This window comes from Leptosomus discolor, chromosome 3 (assembly GCF_034619465.1).
Source record: "Leptosomus discolor isolate bLepDis1 chromosome 3, bLepDis1.hap2, whole genome shotgun sequence".
NCBI classification, from domain to species: domain Eukaryota; kingdom Metazoa; phylum Chordata; class Aves; order Leptosomiformes; family Leptosomidae; genus Leptosomus; species Leptosomus discolor.
In genome coordinates, this window is record NC_141393.1 from 38,589,555 (window position 1) to 38,611,894 (window position 22,340).

The window sequence follows — 22,340 nt, forward strand, 5'->3', positions numbered from 1 at the left end:
TCCAGTTGCCAGCCGGAGATGGACCTCGATCTCAGCAGGCAGAGGTTATGGGATCAGGCTCGCTGTGGGGGCACTGCAGTGCCTCTCAAGTTGACTGATCCATGGCTCCTATTTCTGGCCTCCTCTCAGCCTGGAGTTTCTCACGCTTAGTGCCAGGGCCGGAATGTTTTGGAAACTTTTGCATTAATTGTCTAGGCTATTTTGAGCGATAGACCTTCAAAAATAAATACATTGCTGTGACTTTTAGGAAAGTTAAGCATTTTTCATTGCACTCGACTCAAACCCAGTTTGCTGGGCAGGGTGCAAGCCCCTTTTATAGGGTGCGTGAGAAAATGGGTAAGGTATTTTCACAGGTTATTTCCCAGACTGTCATGTTTTCATATGGAATTCCTCTGTAGTGGGAGACAGGAGTTTGCCAGATGAGCATTTCAAGCTGCTTCTGCTTTGCAGCCAAAAGGACTGTTGTGAGCACTAACCTGGTAGCTACATTGAGCTGTAAAAGCTTTGAATTTCTATAAGGATTAAATTGCAGTTCAGGTCACAGTCGGCGCTGTGATGGGCTGCTAATAAAAGAGAGCAAATTGTCGTCAGATCGTAATAAAAAGATTTTATTGTTAATTAATTCTGAGCACCAGAAAGTGCTACGTGCTTTACCATAAAGGAGGGAAATAAATCCATGTCCTAGAAAAGATGCAGCAAGGAAGAGCAGCAAATTATTTGGGATGAGGAAAGGAGATAAGAAAAGCGGTAGGAGGGAGAGCAAAAATTTATATCAGACTCATAAAGTGAATCAGGTTGATTGTAAGTGGATCTTCTCGTTAATAAGTTGTATTAATATGTAATTATCACTACTTTAAATATTTATTCTGTTTCTATGCTTTTAAAAGATTACACAATGGGTGCATGAATTTAAAGCATTTTTCAGTGCTGTTGGCAGCTCCTGCCGGATTCTGCCATAACTCCATTCCTCACTAAGGCTGCATCTAGTCTTGCGGTGGCAGAGGAGTGGGTTGCCTGGCTCTGAGAGGGTTAATGGCACTGTCTGCCAGGGGGGAGAGGGGGGAGTACTGGTCCTGAATCCTGGCTAACCATCTCTGAAGATTTTTTTCCTGGTTCCTCGACACTGTCAAAGGAGGTTCATCGTGCAGTGGCAAGAGCAGGCAGTTAGCCTTTCAGCAAATGTTTTTCTCTTTGTACTTGAAGAGCATGAGTGTGGTGTGGAACTGTTAATTACAGCTTATCAGGAATTCTTCTCTATGCACTCATTTTCATTAGGAAACATACTCATGAAAATAACGGTAAGGTTACAGTGACCTTAAATAGCACTTAAGACAATGTTTAACTGTACAATTTAAAGTAACTGAACTCCTGATTCATGGTTAACTACATGCTATTTGCCTTAACTTGGCCCTGAGTCACTCTACACACGCCTTGCTGTTTGCACACTGGCCAGAAACAATGGCCCAGAAGGTATTTCTGTCGTGGTCAGCATGGAAGTCACCCTAGGCAGGTTGTCTTCTGTTAAATGCAGAACTAATTGGCATCTGCTCTCTGTACCTATTCCGACTGGGCATTAGGATAAATTAAGGATGGAGCTGCTTCTGAGGAAGTGATTTGTCATCTGGCCTTTTTATGGTGCCTGTGGCCATGGTGTTGGTGGTGAAGGTCTGGAGACTGCCCGAACAGTATCTAGCTCTAGGCAGGGCATGATCAAGACAAACCGTTGGACTTCTGGTGCATCTTGTAGTTTCCCAGTGGTGACTGAGGCCAAGGATGCAGAGGGTGATACATGACCTGAGGCACAGCAACACTGATTTTCAGAAACCCACACACATACCAATGCCCTGGGACCAACATGAGAAAGCTTCTTCAGACAAGGAGAGTATTTCAGGCAGTTTAGGAATTTGGCCAATGTAAATGAGTAATGCAGATAACATTTTTATTTTTCTTTTCAACAACCACAGTGTGGAGAATGATGGCACACACTTCACCATCATGGCATTAAGGCACAGGTAAACACGTCTCTGAGGTTAACAGGGGTATGATTTGGATCTGGATGAAGAGCACGGTGAGATGCTATAGCCAGATCATCAGAGGGCCTTTCATCCAAAGGACTTCAGCTCTTTCTGCTCATTGTGACAAACATTTCCCCTTCTCCCTGACCTTCCGAGAGTTTTCCTGAATTGAAATCAGGCATGAGCTCTGAGTCCTCTCCCTTCAATAGGCAAATGCTTTCACCCACTCGTACCCATCTATTCCTGACCTGGAAGCAGCCCATTGACCCTGCTTGGGAGAAGACCAGGAGCTTCACCAGGGAGGGACCAGAGGAGGAGAAAGGAGCCACTTGGTGGCAGCAAGTTCAGAGAAAACCATCCTGAGATGTCTCCCAGGCACCCTGCTCTGCCCATGCAGAAGGAGCTCTCTGAGGAGTGGTCTCTTGTGAAAAATCCCTGATCTGAGGCTGCTCTTTCCTTGCAAAACTTAGCTAGGAACCATGGCAGAGGCTTAGCTAAGAAAAGTATCGGACCCATCTTAGCAGTGTGCATGGGTAGGCTTTGGAATGAGAATTAGAAGAAGGAACTCCTGCGGCTGGAGTGCTATAGGGAGCTAAGCTGTGTTTGTGTCCTTGCCCCTTTTGGCTTGAAAATCCATGACTTCCTGGATCTTCAGTCTGTAGCACTTGCAGTGAGCAGGCAGGAGCCCAGCTGGGTGCCCAGTACTTTCATGCAAGGTGGAGCTCAGCCGCCAGCTGGCTGTGGGCAAGCAGAGATGCCTCTCCCTGAGCAAGTCCTCTCATCCCAGCAGGATAAGATGCCACTGGAGCATGACCTGTTCCAGCCCCTGAACCCTAATGCTAATTTTCTTTAAATGTTCTTAGCTAAACTCTGGATGACTTTATTCAAACTGTTTCCAGAGTCTAGACAGACCTTATGTTCATGTTTCAGACGGCACTTCCATGCCTGGAGGCCACAAATATAGTGGACCTGATTTCTCAGATCAGAGTAGTGATAAGAAAAACTTTTTGGCGTTCTCCAGATGTTTCATAGTTGAAAGCTCAGCTACATTTTATGTCAGATGGCTGTAAAAACATGCACTCTGTCTCACTGTAACTATAAAATAGCCACACTTCATTTTTTCTACAGAAAAATCTGGGCAATGCTTGTCTTTTCCACTGTAACAAAGATCTTCTCAATTTTATCTGGGTAATTTGGGACACCAGATCTGTTCTTCTAGATGTTGTTACCCAGCCTGTCAGCTGAAGACGCAAAAATGGCTTTTTGAGAGCACTTTTTTTAAAATATTCATGGTCCTAGGAGATCTCTTTCCATTGAAAGTGATGCTGATTAGGGACTTGATGATTATAAAGGTTCTTGAATCGTGCATAAATTTTCTCCATGTAGCTGGTCATGTTCTACCCTCCCCATTCCGTATCTAGATTACTCACTGAATAATAGTTTGTGCTCATGTTAAAGAACCAGCCACCTGGATTGTCAAGGGGTCCCTTACGTTATTCCACTGTACAAAGTTTGTCACAAAATAAGAAAAGACTTAATGTCTCTACATGGAACAGCTATAGAGGAAACGGAAAAAGAACAAGTGTGGTGGTAAGACCCTGTAATTCTGCTGTGAGGTTTGTACAATGATGATTTGTTTAGTTTATTGTATTATGTTTCTCAGGTCACTTCTCTTAGGGAATTTATTGAATTAGCTGATGCTTTTGCAAAGATCAGCAGTGAAGTATTATCACAGTTAATATTCATTGTATGTCTATATTGCCGGTTGTGTTGAGTAGAGATCTCTGTGCCAGACTGCTTCTGGTACTTTTGTTATCCCTGATGGGGCTGGTTCTAATATCTGCATGCAGTGTTGCAGCTTACATTACAGCTATGCTTGAACAATTTATATTGTCAGAGATCCCTGTAGAAACATGAGGTTAGAAGCATATTGTCTTTTAAAAGATGAGATTCTGGAGCAAAGCTCTGCAGTCAGAGGTGAAGTCATTGCAAATTCTGGCTGCAGAACACAGGGCCTTGGGTACCAACAGCTTGGACCTGGAAGCTAGTCATCCTGCAGTGAGGTATTTGGGCCCTGAAGATGAAAGCTGTGGAGACTCTTTCAAAGTGTGTGGAAGCTTGGTGCTGCAAAAGTACATGCCTGTTCTGCTGGAGCTGTGCTGAAGGTCCTGTCTCCTTCAGGTCAGCCAGCTCTCGTGCCCATATCAGCACTCCCTAACTCTTTCCCACTCAAGTCCCAAAGCTTAGGAAACGTAAATAATGAATCTCTGCAAATCTGGCTTATCTGTGCTGAAGTGGGCACCTGTGGCAAGTGTGAGCTGCTCTGCCAACAGCTCTGAGGGTAGATAACTCAGTGCTTTTGCTGTGGCCATTGCTGGGGTTGTGGGCTAGAGCAGAGCTTTGTTACCCTGTGCTCTGTCTGTGTTTCCCCAGGAACAAGCTGTGTGTTCTGGCACTGACTCCTGGAGAGGGGAATGAAAGTGACTTTCTCCTAGGAGAAAATCCCCTTGAACATCAGCTTTTCCTTCCTGCACCAGAGCTGACTTCTACTTGGGGCTCTGCTGAAGCTTGCCTACAGAGTTCTCTACTTGTTTCTGACTACAGAAACTACAGGCCATTCATCGAAAGGGATTTGTGGTCTTCAAATGAAAGGTTTAAATTATCCAAGTTGTGTTTTTCTTGTAGTTAATGAATTGATGTAATGAAGGAAAGCAGTGATTCTGCACAGCAGGGTTCCTGCCAGTCATATAAGTTGTCAGCAGGGCACACTACCCCAGTAGTGCAAGTAAACTCAGAGTTTTTTGGGTTTTCTGTGCTGTTTTCTGCACTGCTGGCAATGCTCTGGGAATAACAGGATGTGATGAACGCAGAATAGCAAAGAGGGCTCGGCAGTGTGTTTTGCAGGCATAAGAAAGTGCTGCTGAGAGCTCGGGAGCTTCCTCTCCAGCAGCATGAGTTCATTAATGATAGAAAGCAGCCAGCAACACCCAGCCAGCTTTCAAGGCTTGTGCATGAGGTGCTTCCAGCAACAAGGGCCAGCTGGGTGTAGGCAGCTGCCTGCTGAACTCTGCTGCGGGCAGTGCCACCCTGCCCTGTACAGCTTCCTGGACGCAGGTTAAGTGCCGATGCAGCATGAGCTCTCTGCTGACATGTTCCCGTGGGCAGCGACTACAGCTCTGAAACACGGTGGGACCAGATCACTCTGCTCCCTTGCTCACCTGGCGGTGCTTTGCACCCAGTTAGCACAGGGGGCGATAGCTGCTCCAGCGGGAGGGAGGCTTGGGGTCAGCCCCAAGACTGTGAGCCAGTACTGTAGTATGATCAAGGTGCTGGGATTTATTAGCAGATGGTAAATGTTAGACTGCACTTGCAAAACCGAAGTGGTGATGCTGTGACAGTGTAGGGATTCTCTGGCCATTGTTCTGCATAGGGAATAAAGAGTGAGATGTCTTTGCTCAGAAGGTGGTACCTGCTCTGGAAAGGGAAGAGTACTCAAAATGATGTTGTTCCTGGAAAATCTGAATCTGAAGAGTCAGGGAGCTGTGCTTCTTCCAAGCAGAAAAGAGGAGATGCTGGGCTGACCTTGCAGGGCACTTCTCACCTGTTAGAGGTTTGGCTGAGGTGCTTATGGGGTGGGGATCACCATCAGGATGAGTGAAAATGGTGAAGTGTGGTGTGGGGAGGCGATGGTGATGGCATGGCAGCTTATAGGGTGTGCTAGCAGGGAGGGCAATGGAGGAAGACAATGAATGGCTGTGGTGGAAGGGGGAAGCAGCATGCTTGGAAAGGCAGGAGAAGGCAGTCTGTTTAGTTCAAGTGTTGGGGCAGAGGGTTTTCACACACATTTCTCCACTGTTTGAGTCATTTGCTTTTCTGTAGTGAATCTCACAGGATGGTGAGAAAAGACTAAGGAGGAATCAAGCAGAGTCTAGTATGATCTGCACTGTGGTGTTAGAGGAGAGAGTATGGGGCTGGCTGTACTGTCACAGGGATGTGAACATGTCTTTCTCCTGTGCCTTTCCCTTTTCTGAATCCTGGATACAGCTTCTCTGCTTCTCTTCATGTCCCTCTGCAACCTGGGCAGCTGCTGGATCCAACTCCACATAGGAGAGCAGACCCCCTTTTTTTGTAGGACTGTGAAAGAGACCAAAACCAGTGGGAGCCCAGCTTCGAAGGTTACTGGTACCACTGGGACAGATGTGGATGGGGTAGCTTGGACTAACTATGTTTTTGTTGATCCCTTGGAGGACTTTGTTTTTGCCTTGAGTGTCTCAAACTTTCCCTTGCTGCTAGCTATTATCAGCTGGCCTAGGAAGCTGCGGGTGGTTGATGGGTTACTGAGAAAGGTACCTAGGAGGATGCAAGATGTTTGTAACACCTTTCTGCATCAGGAGTGGAGTGTGCTTTGCAGGGAGGTGGAGCCATGCTGCAGCCCTGGGAGGTGGTGGTCCTAGCAATAACTTTCTGTCCTGAGTGTTACACAATACAAGTCTGATGGATGAATTCCATGCTGTGCTTCAGGAAACAAGCAATGTGTGGGTAAACCTGAAAGGGCAATTTAGCAGGGCAGGTTGTATTTATATTTAGAGGGATCTGGCCAGGAGAAAGGTAGGCAAAAAGTAATTTAGAAGCCCTGCTGCTGTTTTCTGGACTGTGATTCAAATCCTCCAGTTCCCTCGTCAGCTGCCTTGGGGGCACCCACATTCTCTAAGCATCCGTCCTCACTGGTTGAGTTTTCTCGGTACCTCCTCCAGCTCTGAAACCCTGAGTCCCAGTCACACAGCAGCTGTGCTGTGCTTAAACGTAGCTCGGTTTCACAAGCTGGATGGTCTGCGGCCTAAGCTTCCCGCAAGGCTGGATTCAGCGAGCTTGTTACTGCTACAGCCTTGGCCATTGTGATAGGTAGAGACACGGACAATTTAAAGTGTCAAAATCCAATGCGAATTTTACTATATTAGCAAGCGAACAAGAGCAAAGGCAGCGCTGGGCGGCCGGGGAGTCTGCGCTCCGCCAACGGCTCGCAACTTCCCGCCTCGTGTAAGCACATTATATACAGTCTCATTTTCTGTATTCGCGACGTCACAATCAGGGTGATGTCGCAATCAGGGCGATACTCTGCGCATACTCCTTCTGTTGCTAGGGGGTCTTTTTCTACCTCCTGGTGGTCGTAAGGATGAAGGCTGAGGGTCTTCCTCGTTGCCCTGTGGGTGAACTTATGCAAGAATGTGATTATTCAACCCCTTCAGCCACGGGTCTTGTTTACTTTGCCGAATGTCCTTCGGTTGAGCTATCAAGCCTTCTTGTGAGCACATAAATCTTTCATCCATACCCTCCCATACAGGTTTAATGAACAAAGCACAACATGTTACTTATTACAGCCATGTCCTGTGAAAGGGAACTGTATCCTTGTTGCCCCTCCACCGCTAGGCCTCATGGTGCTTGCCCAGCCCTTGTGCCCCTGTGCGAAGGCTGGGTGTGGCAGCGATGGGAATGGGTGCTGGCGCAGCTCCGTTGTCAGCCCGAGGGCCTTGCTTCTGTGAATGGAGATGCCTCCATCGATGCACCCGTCTCCGCAGAGTGGGTGCCTAATCCCTGCGCCACGAGGTGCCACGCTGTCCTCGCTGGCCACTTGCCTTACGGCACCGTGCAGTGCTGGGGCCACCGAGGGCAGGGACCCCGGGCGAGCGGCGCAGGAGGGCAGGCTGCTGTGCCACCCTCGTCCCAGCAGCTGCCCCGTGGGGCTGAGCCCCCGTCACCCGCTTCCCGCCATGGGGGGGCCCTGCCGCCACACCGGAGCTCCCGCTCTCCCGGGGTTGCCACCCCCATCCCCAGCGGCACTCACGCAGGCGGCCAGCCGCGGCCGGCTACCCCCCGCCGTCTAGGCCGGCTGGAGGAGAAGGCGGAGGCGGCGCGGAGCCCTCCGCCCCCTGCGGCGGAGCGGGGGGGGCGGCGAGGCGTTAGGACCCGGCGGCGGCGACTGGGCGGTGCGGGGCCAGAGCCGAGCCGGAGCGGTGCGAGGGGAGCCGCCGTGCCGCCGCTCCGCGGCCGCCTTTCCCCTGCCGCCTCTCCCCCTTCCCTCCTCCCGCAGCCGCCCCTGCCCGTCGAGACAGCGCTCCCAGGCTCCCCCGGGGCGCTCGGCATGAGGAGGATCAGGGCCAATGCCATCGCCATCCTGACCGTCGCCTGGATTCTGGGCACTTTCTATTACTTATGGCAGGACAACAAGCCCCGCTCGGCGGCCGCCGGCAGGTCCGGCGGTGGCGGTAGCGGCAGCGCCCGGAGCGGGCAGAGGGCGGCCGGCAGGCTGGAGCTCCGCCGGGAAGAGAGGACCGTCCCCCTGATCGTGAGTGAGCGGCGGCCGCCGAGCATCCCGCCCTGCCGCGGCGGGAAGGGATGCTGGCGGCGGGGGGGGGCGGGGGGCGAAGGAGAGCGAGGAGGGCTTCTTCGCTTTGCCTTCGGGTTGCTTTGTGTTTATTTTAGCGTTCGTGCTTGTCGCCATGGCAGCCGCTACGGTCGGGGAGCAGGGTGGGCAGACCTCAGGGAGCGGAGTCCTGCCGTGGGCAAAGTGTTGGCGAGTTGTCGCCGCCGGCTCGCCCAGGCTCGACTGCCCTTGGCGGAGGAAAACGGTGGGTGAAACAGCTGGAAGGCTATTGCCTCGCATTCAAGAGGCGCATACATACAAACACACACACACACACACATATATATATATATACGCACACACACGTAAATGTATGATCACAGGTTTTTCCCCATCAGGACCAGGCAAGAGCCATGACCTCTCACAAGCCCTTCCTCTTTCCAGCTGGTCTCTGGGCATCGGGCCGGGGGGATGCGAGCGGCGCTTGCCTCAGCTCCGTCCACTTTGCTGCCAAATGGGGGACCTGGGCGCAGCTCACGAGTTTTGTCTGTTTTAAGCCAGAGAGAGCAATCTGCGAGTCGGGCTCAGGCTTCGGTCTGGGCAGGGTGAGAGATGGAGGGGGAGCCCTCGGAGCTCCTTCCTAACCAGAGGGGTGGTAGCGGTGCCCTGATGTGTTACTTCAAATTTGTTTTGAAAGCCCTGCACTCAGCCCTCCCTGGGCTTAGGGGGGTGATAAAATCGAGCTCCTGACTTAAGGATGATGAGGACTTTTCTGCTTTGTCCGTGGAGGAAGTTTGTCCTTTTTCAGCCTGTATAATAGCATCAGTAAAGCTCTTCCAACTCTAGGCAATGGCTTCATAAAAAATAAACCAGCCTCTGGAGCAAAAGTGGCCCAGCAATACCATTTCCAGGAGTGATCCAGCTGAAAGCAGTTCGGGAACTGCACTGTGTGTCACTCTTTGGCTGCAAATCCGTTTGTCAGCCGGTTACGCACACATGGAAGCGAACAAAAGCAGCAGCCTGGTCGGAGTCGGAGCAGGGGCTGGGTGCTGGGGCTCTTTGCTTCACTCCTTGACTAGCAGTGCGATTTTTGTCTTTCTTTTCTCCACCTGTAAAGTGGAAGGGAGGTGGCAGGTCTGGGGGGGGGGTGTTTGGGAAGCCTTGTGAATGTCTGGAAAATGCTGTCGGAACAGTGCCAGCCCTCAGGCAGCAGGGTGGAAACCCTTCAGCTGAGATCCTTGGCCATCACTTGAACTCAAGGGTCAAAACCGAGGCTCTTGGCCAGAGCGAGGGTGTTATTTGCTGCTCATTAGGGCCAGGGGCTGCCAGCAGTTCAGGCTGCTCTGCTGTGAGACCTTCTATGGAGCAGGACTGTGGAAATAAATACGGAGCCTCCCAGGCTAGGAGCTCTGTGTGAGTGCTGTCACTGCTGTAGCCCTTCGGGCAGGGTGGGAAACACTGTCAGGCTGGCCAGGGCCAAACTGAACAAATGGAGGGTTTGGAGCACTACTGCTTGTTGGATTCACCTTAGCGGCAGGGTGGAGCTGCCCCTGAGCCCCTGATTTTTTACATGTGCTTGAACATGCTGCTCTGGCAGTTTTATTTCTCCATTCCCTCACTTATCCCTTCCATTTTCTTATTGCATTTACTTTACTCCCTCTCGGAGGGCTTGTGAGGTTACATGAATCCAATCATCTGCCAAGTACCTTAAAATCCTCAGGAGGAGGATGCTGTGGCAGTGTCGCACGTTGTTATACTGCTGCTATTTGGGGGGAGGCGGTATGTGCTCATGGCTAACCACAAAGGTTCTCGTTACAAGCTATAGTGCTGTGCAACAGCCGCTCCAAATCTGGTCCTGCTCGAAGAATGACGTAAAGCATCCCAGCTCTGCTCTACACCGAAAGTCCCTTAGCAGGAAAAATAATCATCCTTTGCCTCTTCTGCACATCAGTAACTGGGGTGCCGGGATGTGCCAGCCCCCTCCCTGGGTAAGTCCTGGTCCCCCTGGCAGGCAACGGCTGGGATGAAGGAGGACCCTCTCCTGATGCACCTGATGGTGGAGTATGGTGGAAATACTACATCCTGACCTGCTCTCGTGGGCTGAGTTGACCGTGTGAGCCTGCGGGGCTGGTTACACAGGGCTGTAGCTGTGCAAGCGGTCCTCAGCACGCATCCTTCTCTGACACCTGGGCGCACGGCGTGAGGGCTGCGGCACTGCTCACCACCCTCTCCCAGCCAGGGCAAAACATATGCCACTTCAACCGCCTCGCTGGAGAAATGATGGATCTAGAGAAGCAGCTGTCCTTTTGCAGTGCAGAGCCCTCAACCCTGAGTTTGTTCACCATGAAGTTAGATTACTTGATTTAATATATAATGGCAGTCTTATGTAAGAGGAGGCGTGCCTAAGCTCCGTCTGCTTCTCGTGTCCCTTGGCCTTCTGCAGAGCCACTGAGTAAAGCTACCCATTTTGATCCAGCTTTTGGTTTCCTCTGCTCTGCATGAGTGATGGTATTGGAGTTCAGGTTTAGGCTCATCTGCAAATAAGGGTGACTCATGTGACTTATGGGTCTCTGGAAAATATTTTTTCGATTTTCTCAAATTGCCTGCTTTTCTGTCTGGGAGAAAGAAAAAAGCTTGTTTTTTGGGTGAGAGAGTCCGAGAGTTCTGCTCTTGCATCAGTGCTGTGACATTTCAAATCCTGGGAAAATGAAGGTAAATTACATGGCGCTTTAAAAATGGAAGTGCTGCTTTCTGGGCATGTGGTTTTCTTCTTTATTCTCTCCCAATGTGAAGAATAAAAATCACCTCAGGTAAAAACTATAATTGACTGCAGATCTCTGCTTGAAACTGGTTTGTTATTTGTTGACCTCATGTTTATTAGCACAGCTTTAAACTTAAAATCTGGACTGGAGTCAACAGGGTAAATCTTTGAATATTAAAGTTGGGGTGGGCTGTCAGAGATCAGTGTCCCAGAAATAGCTCGTGCATTAATAGTGATCCTCCAAATCCCTGCTTTATATCCAGAAATCTTGACATGTGGGGGCTCTGAGTGGCACACCAAGTCCCTGCATGCTTCCACTACCACCCGCCATGGAGGCTGGAAACACGAGTGAGTACCACAGTCCTAGGAATGCATTTTTTCTCTGGAGCACAGCATAGTTTCATATCAATGAGGAGGAGCCCTGGGACCTCTGGCAGTTGGTTTGTGTGTTGGGTGTTTCTGGAGGATGAACTTCTTTGCTGGGCTGTTTTCTGTCCCTCTCAGGCAGGAGGTGGAGGCAGAAGCTGTGCATTGTGTCTTTTGGAAGGGCTTTGGCATAACTTCCACGCTACGTACAGGCAGTTAATCATTCACCACATGCTGCTTGTCTGCTTTAGCACAGCGCTGATGGAGGACGGTGTTCTCCAGGTTCTAAAGAATGCAGTGTGGGAAGCTCACCCAGCGTACCTGTGTCCCACTGAAGAGAGCAAGGCCATTACTGTCACATGGGCAAAATCTTATTAGTCAGAGGGGTGGCTGGTAGGTAGCTTTGAAAGAGGAATTTTACTCTTGGCTGACTGAGCTGAGGATGGGAGTATTTGCTCCCATTTCCAAGACAAAAGTTGGATGTGAGGCTGCCAGCAGGCTTCTCCAGCTTGCTGGCTTCTCTGGGGTAGTAGGAAGGGGGCAACGTGCTTGGAAGATGGAAACAGAAGAGTATGATTAGTTAAATGCTCTGAATCATGTTGGGTTGATGCCCAGTTGCTCTTTGGAGCAGGTATGTTGTCTCTTATCTTTGTCCTGCCAACTTTTGTGACCTCTGTAGCTCCTCTGTGACCCCACTAGAGCCTGTTGTGCAGCTCAGACAGCCTATATTGTAGTACTGGCTCAGGTTGCCTGGGCTTAGCTCTCCTGGCTGCTCCCTGTCTCTGTGCTTAGCCAGGTATAGTGAGCACTGGGGAGATGAGATCAACCCTTGTAGCAAAGAGTTTCTAAATGCTCTGCAAACACTGTTGAACTGAGTATCACCTGCCTGTGGTGAGACAGCGAGTGGGAGACTCCTTTGGGATGTGCTGCTGAGAACGGGAGGTGTCTGTAGATATCGAGCAAGTTGGTGAGGAAAGTTGTTGGTCGTTTGATTTTCCACCCTCTTGTTTAGCCAGAAAACAGACACTGGCTGGGGTTTACTTACTTCACTGAGTAGCCCAACTGGCGAGTTTAGCCATGCGTATGTTTTCCATCATGTAAAACTACCTTGATGTCTGCTCTTCAGACTCTGGTAGACTTAATGTGGCCAAACTGCACGCTGCTGCATTAGCTTTCTGTTGCCTTTGGCTGTGGGTGTCTGAATCCCATGGAGCAGGTGCCAGCTGATCTTCACCATTCGCAATTTTATTCCCATCCCTTCATCACATTCCCTCTGTGTGCAGCTTTCAGGGGATGTTGTTTCCCTCACAACTGGGATAAACTGCAGCTTTCATGGATCGATCAGTGATACCATTTTTCAGGGATTTGTATCCCACAGGGCTCCTGTGTGTGTGCCTGCCTGGAGGCAGGTATTGTAGCCTCTGTGATGTAACTCTGGGAACCAAGGTGGATCCTAAATAATAAAAAAAAAAAGAGAGGGAAGAGCACTAATCCCTTGCATTGGCATGTTGTCAGGCTTGTGAAGTACAGGTTTGATTTCATGTCCTGCTGTGCTATGGAGAGAGAAGGCCTAATATTTAATGAGATGGCACAGCTCATTTCAGCAGCCTCCTTACTGTTTGACTCTGCCAGGTTTCTCACTCTTGAGTCTCCTGCCTTTTGGGGCAAAGATCAGGAGTGTGGCTATATAGGTTTCTTTCCGCTCTTACGCTGGGTGGTTGTGTGTAAGTTTGCACACACATGAACACAGCACAGGAGTCTCATGGTCTCCTCGAGGCTGCTGTGCTGCCTGTAAGCCAGACCACCATCGGGCAGTGGGAACACGAGTCCAGGGAGGCACAGGTAAGCAAGCCAGTGAAGTCACCACGTTCAACAGCTTATTAAATGCTCTTGTTTTCCTAAAAGATCTTCTTCCCTTCAAGTTGAAGAAAAAGTGAAGGAGTCTTGGGCTCTTATTCCTGCAAGCCTGCAGAGCAGCTCCACTCCCCGTGGCTCTGCAAATACCTGGCGTGGCGGAAGCAAGATGGAACAGAAGCTGCAAGTCGTAGTGTCAGTGCTTTTGCAGGGGGAAGGTGCCCCCTTGAAACAAATGCTGGGTTTGTCTGTGCTGTTCAGCCTGGCCCATTCCCTGCCCAAAACCCAGCGCCCACCTGGCTCTTCCCTGACCTATGTGGCCTCTGCTCTTCCCAGTTTATTTTAGGGTGTGGGGAGTGGCCCTTGACATGTGGGGTTTTGTGGCAGCTTTTCCTGCTGTGGCCAGACCCCTGCAACACTCATTTTTATTTTTGGGGTTTTTTTTTTTTGCATCTCTGAGATCTCTCTTATGGCAGATGAGAGGCCTGTGTCATCTCTCTGGGAAAGGATGACTTGGTAACTATTTCTCCAGGGGTACTACTGCAGGAGAAAGGTTCAGTGACAGTTCAACAGCTTAATATTTTATTTACAGCGTTTAGGTTTTAAAAATGTGGGAATAAATGCTGTTTGCCTAAAAGTTGGAAAACGATTTTGTATTTGTCTCAGTGGACCATGTGGTGTGTTAAAAAATAAAAGAAATGGTTCACAATAATAAAATCCAGTTGGCAGCACTGGCCTTAATGGTTAATCAAAGTGATGAGGTAGGTGGGGCTGGGGAAGCGTGGTGGTCTGGGCAGCCTGGGACAGTATGTGGAGGTGTTGGGCTGTGAAAATGCAGTGCTCCTGAAGTTGTTTTTTTTTTACCAGAGCCTTTGTGTCAAATAAGTGGGCAAAGCAGCTGCAAGTTTTAGTGAACTGAAGCGTTCTTTCAGTATGCAGCTGCTTCCCCATTTAGATTTGTCTTTGCATATACAAAGCTGCCCTAAGATTTAAAAGCTGAAAATCTAGCAGTGTTTGCTGGAAACAGAAGGCTTTGAAAGATATCTTACGTTGCTGTTTGCTGTGGTGAAACTTGGCCCAGGCACTTCATCTGGAGGCAGGCAGGTTGGGAGTCACTTGAAAGGCAAGGGGAGAAGATCTAGTTTTGTTTCAGCAGCACAGAACTGGGACTGCCCATGTTGGAGCGCTGAAAAATTACCTAATCATTCCTGTTAGAAAAACGTGCAGCATAGCACAAAGGCAATGAAATAATTGTAGGCGAATGTGCTGGGGATGAAGCATGTGGGTCAGTGGGAGACCCTGGCTTGCCTGTGCTGTACATCGTCTTCCTTCCGGGAAGGGCCTGGGGCAGAGCATGGGCAGGCGGGATCTCTTGCTCTTCCTTGGCTGTTCCCAGGATGCCAGCTGGTTGTTCCTGTCCCATGGCGTCTCAGTGACAGTCCCAGGAGCTGCTTCTGTCTTCCTGTTTTGGTGGTGTACACTGCTCCCTTGTGCTCCTCCAGCCCCATCTGCCAGCTCCTGTAGTAGGGTTGTAGGCTCTTTGGGGCTCATTGTGCCAGTTGTCACTGCTTTTCTGTCTGTACAGTGCCTAGCGCAGAGGCCATGATCCACAAAATGTCCTGTGCTGTCACATTAAGGTAAAGATAACTAAAGTGAGACCCCTGGACTGGAAGTTGAGCTGGCTTACTGACTGAGCTGCAAACTCCTCCTTCTTACAGGCTGCTGTGCCTCAGTTCCCCCAAACTCTGAAATGGAGATTTTATGTGCTCCACAGGGCTTTTGGGAGGCTTAGCCTGCAAGTTTTGTAAAGGGCTGGAGGTGAGATAAACTTAGCAAACCATTTGGTCGAGTTCACCCTTTGTATGTGTTTGAACCAAGAATGGGGTTAACAGAAATGCAGCAGGTTGGGGACGATCTGCTGCTGCAAGAGGAAGATATTACAGGCATAGCATGGGCTGCTCTGTGCACTGAACAACAGGATTTATGAGGAGAGGCTGCATCCTACCTGTGGCTATCTTTCACTGTAGTTTTACAAGCACATATTCTTGCAACTAATAAAAGTCATAAAGGACAGGAGGTGGACTGTCCTCATCAGATTTCCAGGTCCCAGTTGTGCTTGTGGCTGTGGAGACAGAGAGATATATAGGAGTGCATTTAAAAAACCAAACTGACAAAAAACAACAACAAAAAAACCAAACCAAAACAAAAAAAACCCAAACAAACCACCAAACTAAAAAAAGTTGTTTTTTTTTTTTTTAAAAAAGTGGTCTCTTGGGCCCCATCTTTGCAGAGAGATTACCCATGTTGTGATGTGCTCTGAGCATGTGGGTAATTTCTCAGTGTTAGTAGAGCCTGGGTTTTTGATAGGTAGCTGTGTGCTCCCTTTGGAGCTGCTTTCTTGCAGCTACTTCAGGGGTATCGTTCCTGCAGAGACTTGCCTCAGCTCCTTCTGTGGTGGCAATGCAGGTCCTGCAGTGCTGTTGATGTCCAAGCCCTGTGGTACCCCAGGGCGTGAATGAAGCTGTCTGGTGGGGCAGGGAAGCTGTTTTGGCTTGTCAGATCGTGCTTGGTTGGTCGCCTTGCCGGGATGGAGCTGTAGGGTTGACTTTGCAGTTCAGACTTCAAGGCTGGGGTAGTGCTTTAACTTCTGACTGTACAGGCACTGATGATATTCAGCTAAAGCTGCAGAAAATGATCTATTTTAACCTCTTGTTTTCATTCTCCAATTTTCCAAATTTTCCCAAAGCTGAGATATAGTCCTTGTGAGGAAGCTTTGTTTTAAAGTAGGAGGGAGAGAGAAGGTGACTGTTCTGAAATCTGCATCAGACATTTTGTGGGCCTGGGAGGAAAAAAAAGGAATATTTTTCTTGCCTTTTTATTTTGGATAAGCTGAATCCTGAAACAGCCAGGGCTTGGCTGGAAAAGTGCTCCTACACAATGAAGGTGTCTTCAGAGGCTCTCTGAAAAAGTCTTCCTGCAGGATGAAATTGGAAAACACTGATGCTTTCCATCTGCTCGCATGCTGAGTGCCCTGAACGAAGTATTTGGTGCCAGATTGTCATGCTCAGTAATGCCATGCTGTACCTTTGTGCAATTTGGTATCGAATATGCGGTAAAAAGGGTAATAAATGAGGAAGAGCATGTAAGAGCTGCAAAAAACAGTGCAGCTCTTTGGGTAACTGGTCATTTAGTCTCTGAGTGTGGCAACCGGGATACAGTGGCAGTGCAAATGGGAGCCACTGCATTCATGCGAAGAAGTTTAAAAAAATATGTGTTCCATATGTAGTTTCCCAAAGTAATTTTAAATTGTAAAAATTAATAGTAAATTATCCAGGTTAGGAAATGTGAATGTTGCAAGTGCTTACTGCATACTCCTGGTGCTCAGTGATGTGATCATGCTATAGTAAACGTGTTTGGTTTTTTGGTTTTTTTGTGGGTTTTTTTTTTTTTTTTTTTGGTTTGGCTTTTTTTTTCTTTATACCTTTCTGGGAGATTTTTCAGATCTAGTTGTGTGGTAGGAATTAGCAGCTACACCAGCCTGCTGATGGAGCAGGCTGTATGTTTCCTAACCTTCTGAGATGTCTCACTTTGGCTCAAGTACCTGTTTTACACCTAAAGATAGGGCACAGCCTCTTAAAGCGATCTCTGGGTGGGTTGGTAGGGGCAGTGACAAACAGGTAGGGCATAACCCTGTCCCCAGCATACAGAAGTTGCCACATCTCCTCTGGTGCTCCACTTGCTTTTGTAATGTGAAGGCTCTTGGTTTTGTATTCAGGAACAGCAGAGTCAGCTCCCCTGGCAGTACCAGATGCAGGCTGGGGTGAGCACAGTCATGTTTCTCCTGTTGCTTGGAGGGCAATGTGGTGTTTATACTGAGCTTGGGTTGGCAGCAGAAGGATGGATACTTTGAAATGAGGTAACCCTTTCAAAAAAATCTGTTGGAGCAAGTTTGAGCAAACTTGGCATCTGTTTGCATCCTCTCTGCGTTTGGGTGGTCTAAGTCTCGTGCAGTGCCTTGGAATGCCAGATTGCTGTGTTGTGCCTGCTAGCTGAGCAGTCCTGTGGGGCACTTCCAGTCTGAGCTGGGAAAACTGGACCACGCTGGCTGGTTACTCACAAAGAAATTTTGTGAAGGGCTGGGAAATCAGTGTTCCTTCAGGACTAGCTGTGGATCCATCGGGTCAGGTGATGATGAGATGCGGTCAAGTGAGGTCAAGCCTCAGAGAGGCTGCCCAAGCACCTATCAAAAGCTCCCTTTGGCTGAGCGTGAAAGGGTTTTAAGCCAGCAGGACTGCTGGCTGGGGTCAGGTTCTTGAACAGACACAAATCTCATGCTACATGTTAGGTGAGCAATGAGGAGGTGGTCTACCGTAAAAGTAAACGCAGTCCTCACAGCGCAGGATACAGATTGAGTCACATTGGGTAGTGGGAGAAATCTGCTGATCTGCTTGCATCACTTAGCTTACAGCATTATCAAAAAGAACTATTAATTGTAATTATTTTTTCATTAATTTTCTTTAGCCCAAAGCCTCACCTTCAGGAAAGGTATGCTGGAGCTGAAGGGAAACGTGGCAGGGTGATACAAATGATTGTGCTTGGCAGGGCTAATATTAGGATAGATTATTTGCTACATTCTGCTTTCTGCTGCCATTTAGCTTTTAATTGTACAGCCTGCCCTGCGTGGTTGGTACCACTCTGACCTTTGCTGCACCTTGTACCTGTGAATCAAGGGAGCTACCTGAGTGCTTCTGCCACCCTCGTGGTTTTGGACTCATTAGTTTTGGCATGGCAATGTCATGGCAGTAGAGTCCTCTTGCCCACTGCTGGCATCCTCGGGGCAATGGGTCTCACCAGCTCTCACTTACGCTTACTCACTGCAGAGTTGGCAGGGACAGAGTACTGTGGGGACCTTGTTAGAGGTGTATGGTGTGTGCAAAGCCGAGCCCTTTAAATCTTGGTGCCCTAGTTAACGGGGATTTAGTCCTCTCAACCTGTCATAGCCCATCTCATTTTTCCTTCTCTTTCTTTTTAGTTAGAGGATTATAATTGTCACATTGAGCTTAAAGGGGACTGGAATGCTCTGCATCTTTCTTCTGCTTTTCCCCAATACCTCCTAAGAGACATAATAAAGAAGGACCAGGAATGAATAAACAAGTATTAGCACCACAAGCGCTGAAGAAGGGGTGTGTCCTAGGTTACAGTGTAAAATGTGCCAAAAGAGAAAAAAAGTATTCTATTACCATCTTCAGGAGCTGTTGAGACCAGGTGGGGTGGTGCTCCCTGCCTCCCCGCTCTGGACTATCTTCTGTTAATGGGCACAACAGTGCCTTATCGCCTGACCCATCGATAACTCGCTCCTGGACTATCTCCTGTTAATGGCCCATCAAGGAACTGCTTCACGACTCCCCATCCCATTGTGAGATGCTCCGCCCGGGGGGAAGGAGCCAAGCAGTCCATGCTAAATAAAAACTGGGATCTCGAACACCCTAGCAGCCTTCTTCCACTGGATTCCCAGAGGAGTTTTCCCCCCCACTGGAGTTCCAGAGGACAAGAGCTACCTACCTACCACTGGACCTTCGGAGGAAGACCAGACCCTTTTACAAGATCGCTGCTTCAACAGCACTACATCCATCGCTTCAGGAGGACTGCAGCCACCATCTTAATCTTATCGGACTGCTACTGCCACCCTAACAGGGTGTCAGGTTGTATTTCTGACTCTGTCAGTGTAAACCAGTGGGTTGTTTTTTTTCCCCTGCCTTGTGTTATTTATATATATATATATATTAGTAAAGAACTGTTATTCCTATTCCCCATATCTTTGCCTGAAGGCCCGTTAATTTCAAAATTATAATAATTTGGAGGGAAGGGGGTTGCATTTTCCATTTCAAGGGAGGCTTCTGCCTTCCTCCGCAGACACCTGTCTTTCAAACCAAGACAGGGTGAGAAAACTCTCCCTAACCTATTGTGCCTGTGTTATTGCAGGGTCTGCATGGATTACTCTGTGACCTCCTGTGCTGTGGCAGCTCCCTGACACACCGGTGTTAGTCTGTGTCCCCAGATCACCTGGTACACAAGAGCAGACTCCTAGCAGTCAGTTGGGCAGGATCAGCAGCTGCGGAAGGGGAGAGTGCTGATGGGAATTGGGTGTATGAAGGGATCCCATTCTTATTCTTCTGTGCCTCCTGTACCTTAGGAGCCTTGTAAAGTATTACCGTAGTTCCCCAGCTCAGGAGTGCGCAAAAGGAACTTGCTGCTATCAATGGGTTGCATGTTCAGAAAACCCAGTGTGCAGATGCACTCAGTTCCTTCAGCTGGGCTTCAGCAGAATCCGAAACAGTGACATCTAACCTTTAAATGAAATATCTTGACTTTTTTTAGGGTGTGTAGGTGGGTGGTTGCTGTTCACCATGGGAGAATCCTTAGAAGTGTTAGAAAGCAGAAACACAGGGTGTCCGCTTGAACTCCCTAGTTTATATAGCAGTGAATCTGAGAAATTAGGAAATAATGCCATGCATGGCATTTGTTAAATGTCCCGGAATTTGCTAAACTGAGTCTTGTGACAGATTTATTAAGACTAAGTAAATTTTGAGGATCTGCATTACATCAATTTTCTTGTCTAACTTTTTGTTAATGCTTCTATAATTCCACTAGAAATGCACCTCTCTCTGCTATATTTAACTTGCTGGCGCTGTGTAAAGCTTTAATTGTGGTCCTTGCCATTCTCTGTGGCAAGGACAGCCATGAAGCATGTTGCCAGAAGGTCATTTTGAATCAGTAAAGGCAATTCATACTTTTCCAGTCTTGAGTAGGTGAGTTGAATTTGAATGGAAAATAATTCTATTGAGATCAGAATTTGCTTTAAGTTAATGGTTCAATATTTTTCTTCCCTAGGTAAATTCCTGTATCATTGTCCCATATCTGACGGGTAAATTTTAGACGCATTTTGGTCATTGCAGGTCAGTTGGGGGCCCTTCGAGAGTCAGAGCCCGCTTAGCCTGGGGTGGGCTTGGCACCCCTGCAACACAGGGGTCAGATCTGCGCTGAGTTGCAATCAGGATGACTCCAAGTGTTACGTGGGCTTGCTTGGCAAGAGCTGGGTGAGTGTTGGCAGCATGCTGAGGGTTTAGGTGCAGAAGGAGAGACACGGAGAGAAGCTGTTCTTTATGAAAACTCAGCCAGCTCCAGCAGCTGCCAGCCTTTCTCCTGCCCTGGCTGTAACTCTGTATGCCAGGGGAGTGCATAGCCTGGCTAACAGCTGGATGTGTATTTCTGCAGCAGACTCTTTCTGTATGCGAGGGATTTGTTTTGGGGCTCTTCTGAGATGAGAAAGCAAGGCAGGGAGACTTGTTGAACAATAAGCTGTTAGGGGCTGCTGAAAGCCTGCCTGGAGTTACCGGTTGCCTTGCCATCCTTTTCTGAGCAATTTGCACATCAGAGTTATGCAGCCTGAGATCTCCTGTACATCTTGCTCCTAGCCCAGACCTCACATACAGCCTGTGCTGCTGGGTCCCTCCTGATTATCTGCAGATCCCTCCTTGTAGGGGTGTTTGGATATCCAGACTGGAGGCTCCTCTGTGCAAGGTGAAAAGACTGCCTCTGTCCTGGGGAGTTTATAACCTCCATAGATCTATAGGATAAAGGGTTGGGGATAGAAAGCATTCTTGCCCCCATTTCACTGATATAGAGCTGAGATTAAGCTGCACTCTCTGCTGAAAGGAAGAAAAGGAAAAAACCAAAAGGTGTGTTTGTTTTTCAGATCTGTTAACCTCTGGTTATTAACTCTGATTATAACACCAGTGAAGCCAAGGCAGCTTGGACATTAACTGTGTACCGACATGAACTTGGTACTGGACTCCAGCTACTACCCAGAGATTATTAAAACTCAGTTTGTCCTGGGGTAGCTGCTGTTGTAACTGGCTGTACCTCATTGTTGTTAGGATTTCACACTTCGCCTTGGTAATTTATTTAGATCACTTCAATTTATTTAGATCCACCTCCCCACCCCTTGTAATGTCTGTGGTCTATGATGGGTTGGCCATCTAAAACCACTTTGGCAGTTAGCGTAACCTGAGGGGGCTGGGACAGCTTGGGGGGAATAAATTTGGCTCGTGGCTGGGGTTGGGTGTTGGCAAGCTTTGTGTCATATTCCCCCCTGCCCTATCCCCAGTTACCCTGAGCGCCAACTCAGGTTTTGACATCCATTTCTTTCTGTGTGTTCATTTTGGGGAAGAAGCAGCATTTGAGGATAAGCCGCTGGGAGCAGGAGTGGAGAGACAGGTTAGAAAAAGCTTCTAAATGATTCCTGTATATGCAAATGTTAGTCATTAAACCTGTTACCACTTAGCAGCGTGACTTCTCGTCATGATAAGCTGCCCCTCCAGGCTGAATAGAAATAAATCTCAGTATGTTTGCTGAGCTCTGGGAGCAGGACTTCAGCCTCTCCCACCTCACCCCTAACACGGAATGGTATTTAAACACTCCTTAGTGGACTGTGGTGGTGACCTGTGGGGCAGTGTGCCTCCATGGGGCTGCTGCTGCTTCTTCAGTCCTAATTCTGCCTTCGGAGAGTTTAATTCTCAACTTGGTCGGGGTAAAGTGATGTTCCCGATATTATGCTGTTTTCAATGCCGAGTGACATCTGTAACCAGCGTCTGGATTCGAGCTCTGCGCTCAGGCCGGTATAGCCTGTATGATTTGCTTTTCTGGGGAAAAAACTGTAAGCACTTTAATCGTTCTCTCTGCAGAAAAAGAAGAGTGTTTTCATCTGGGAATACACTTCTGCCGTTTTTAGTATGTACTCATTTTTTGTCTTCCTACCAGGTTCTTTAAGCAGATAGATAACAGCAACGTGAGTGCCTGCTTGCTGAAATGCTTATATGCCTGTCCAGTGGCACATGGCACAAGTTGTAACAGGCAATACCGTCTGACTGGGCATATGGCCATTTTGCCACAAGTTGTTATTAGCCAAATGCAAGCGCAAATA

The 22,340-nt window shown here is 48.5% G+C and overlaps 1 protein-coding gene across 2 annotated transcripts in view; it reads left to right on the forward strand.

Moving 5' to 3' along the window:
• Positions 1-8,154: 8,154 nt before the first annotated feature.
• Positions 8,155-22,340, forward strand: part of GALNT16 (polypeptide N-acetylgalactosaminyltransferase 16) — a 75,084-nt gene continuing 60,898 nt past the window's right edge. The window contains exon 1 of one of the 2 annotated variants that reach the window (XM_086462108.1): positions 8,155-8,362. In XM_086462108.1, the coding sequence (XP_086318234.1) occupies positions 8,155-8,362 (208 nt within the window). The remainder of the gene's footprint in view (positions 8,363-22,340) is intronic. The other variant, XM_086462107.1, reaches the window with a different exon arrangement.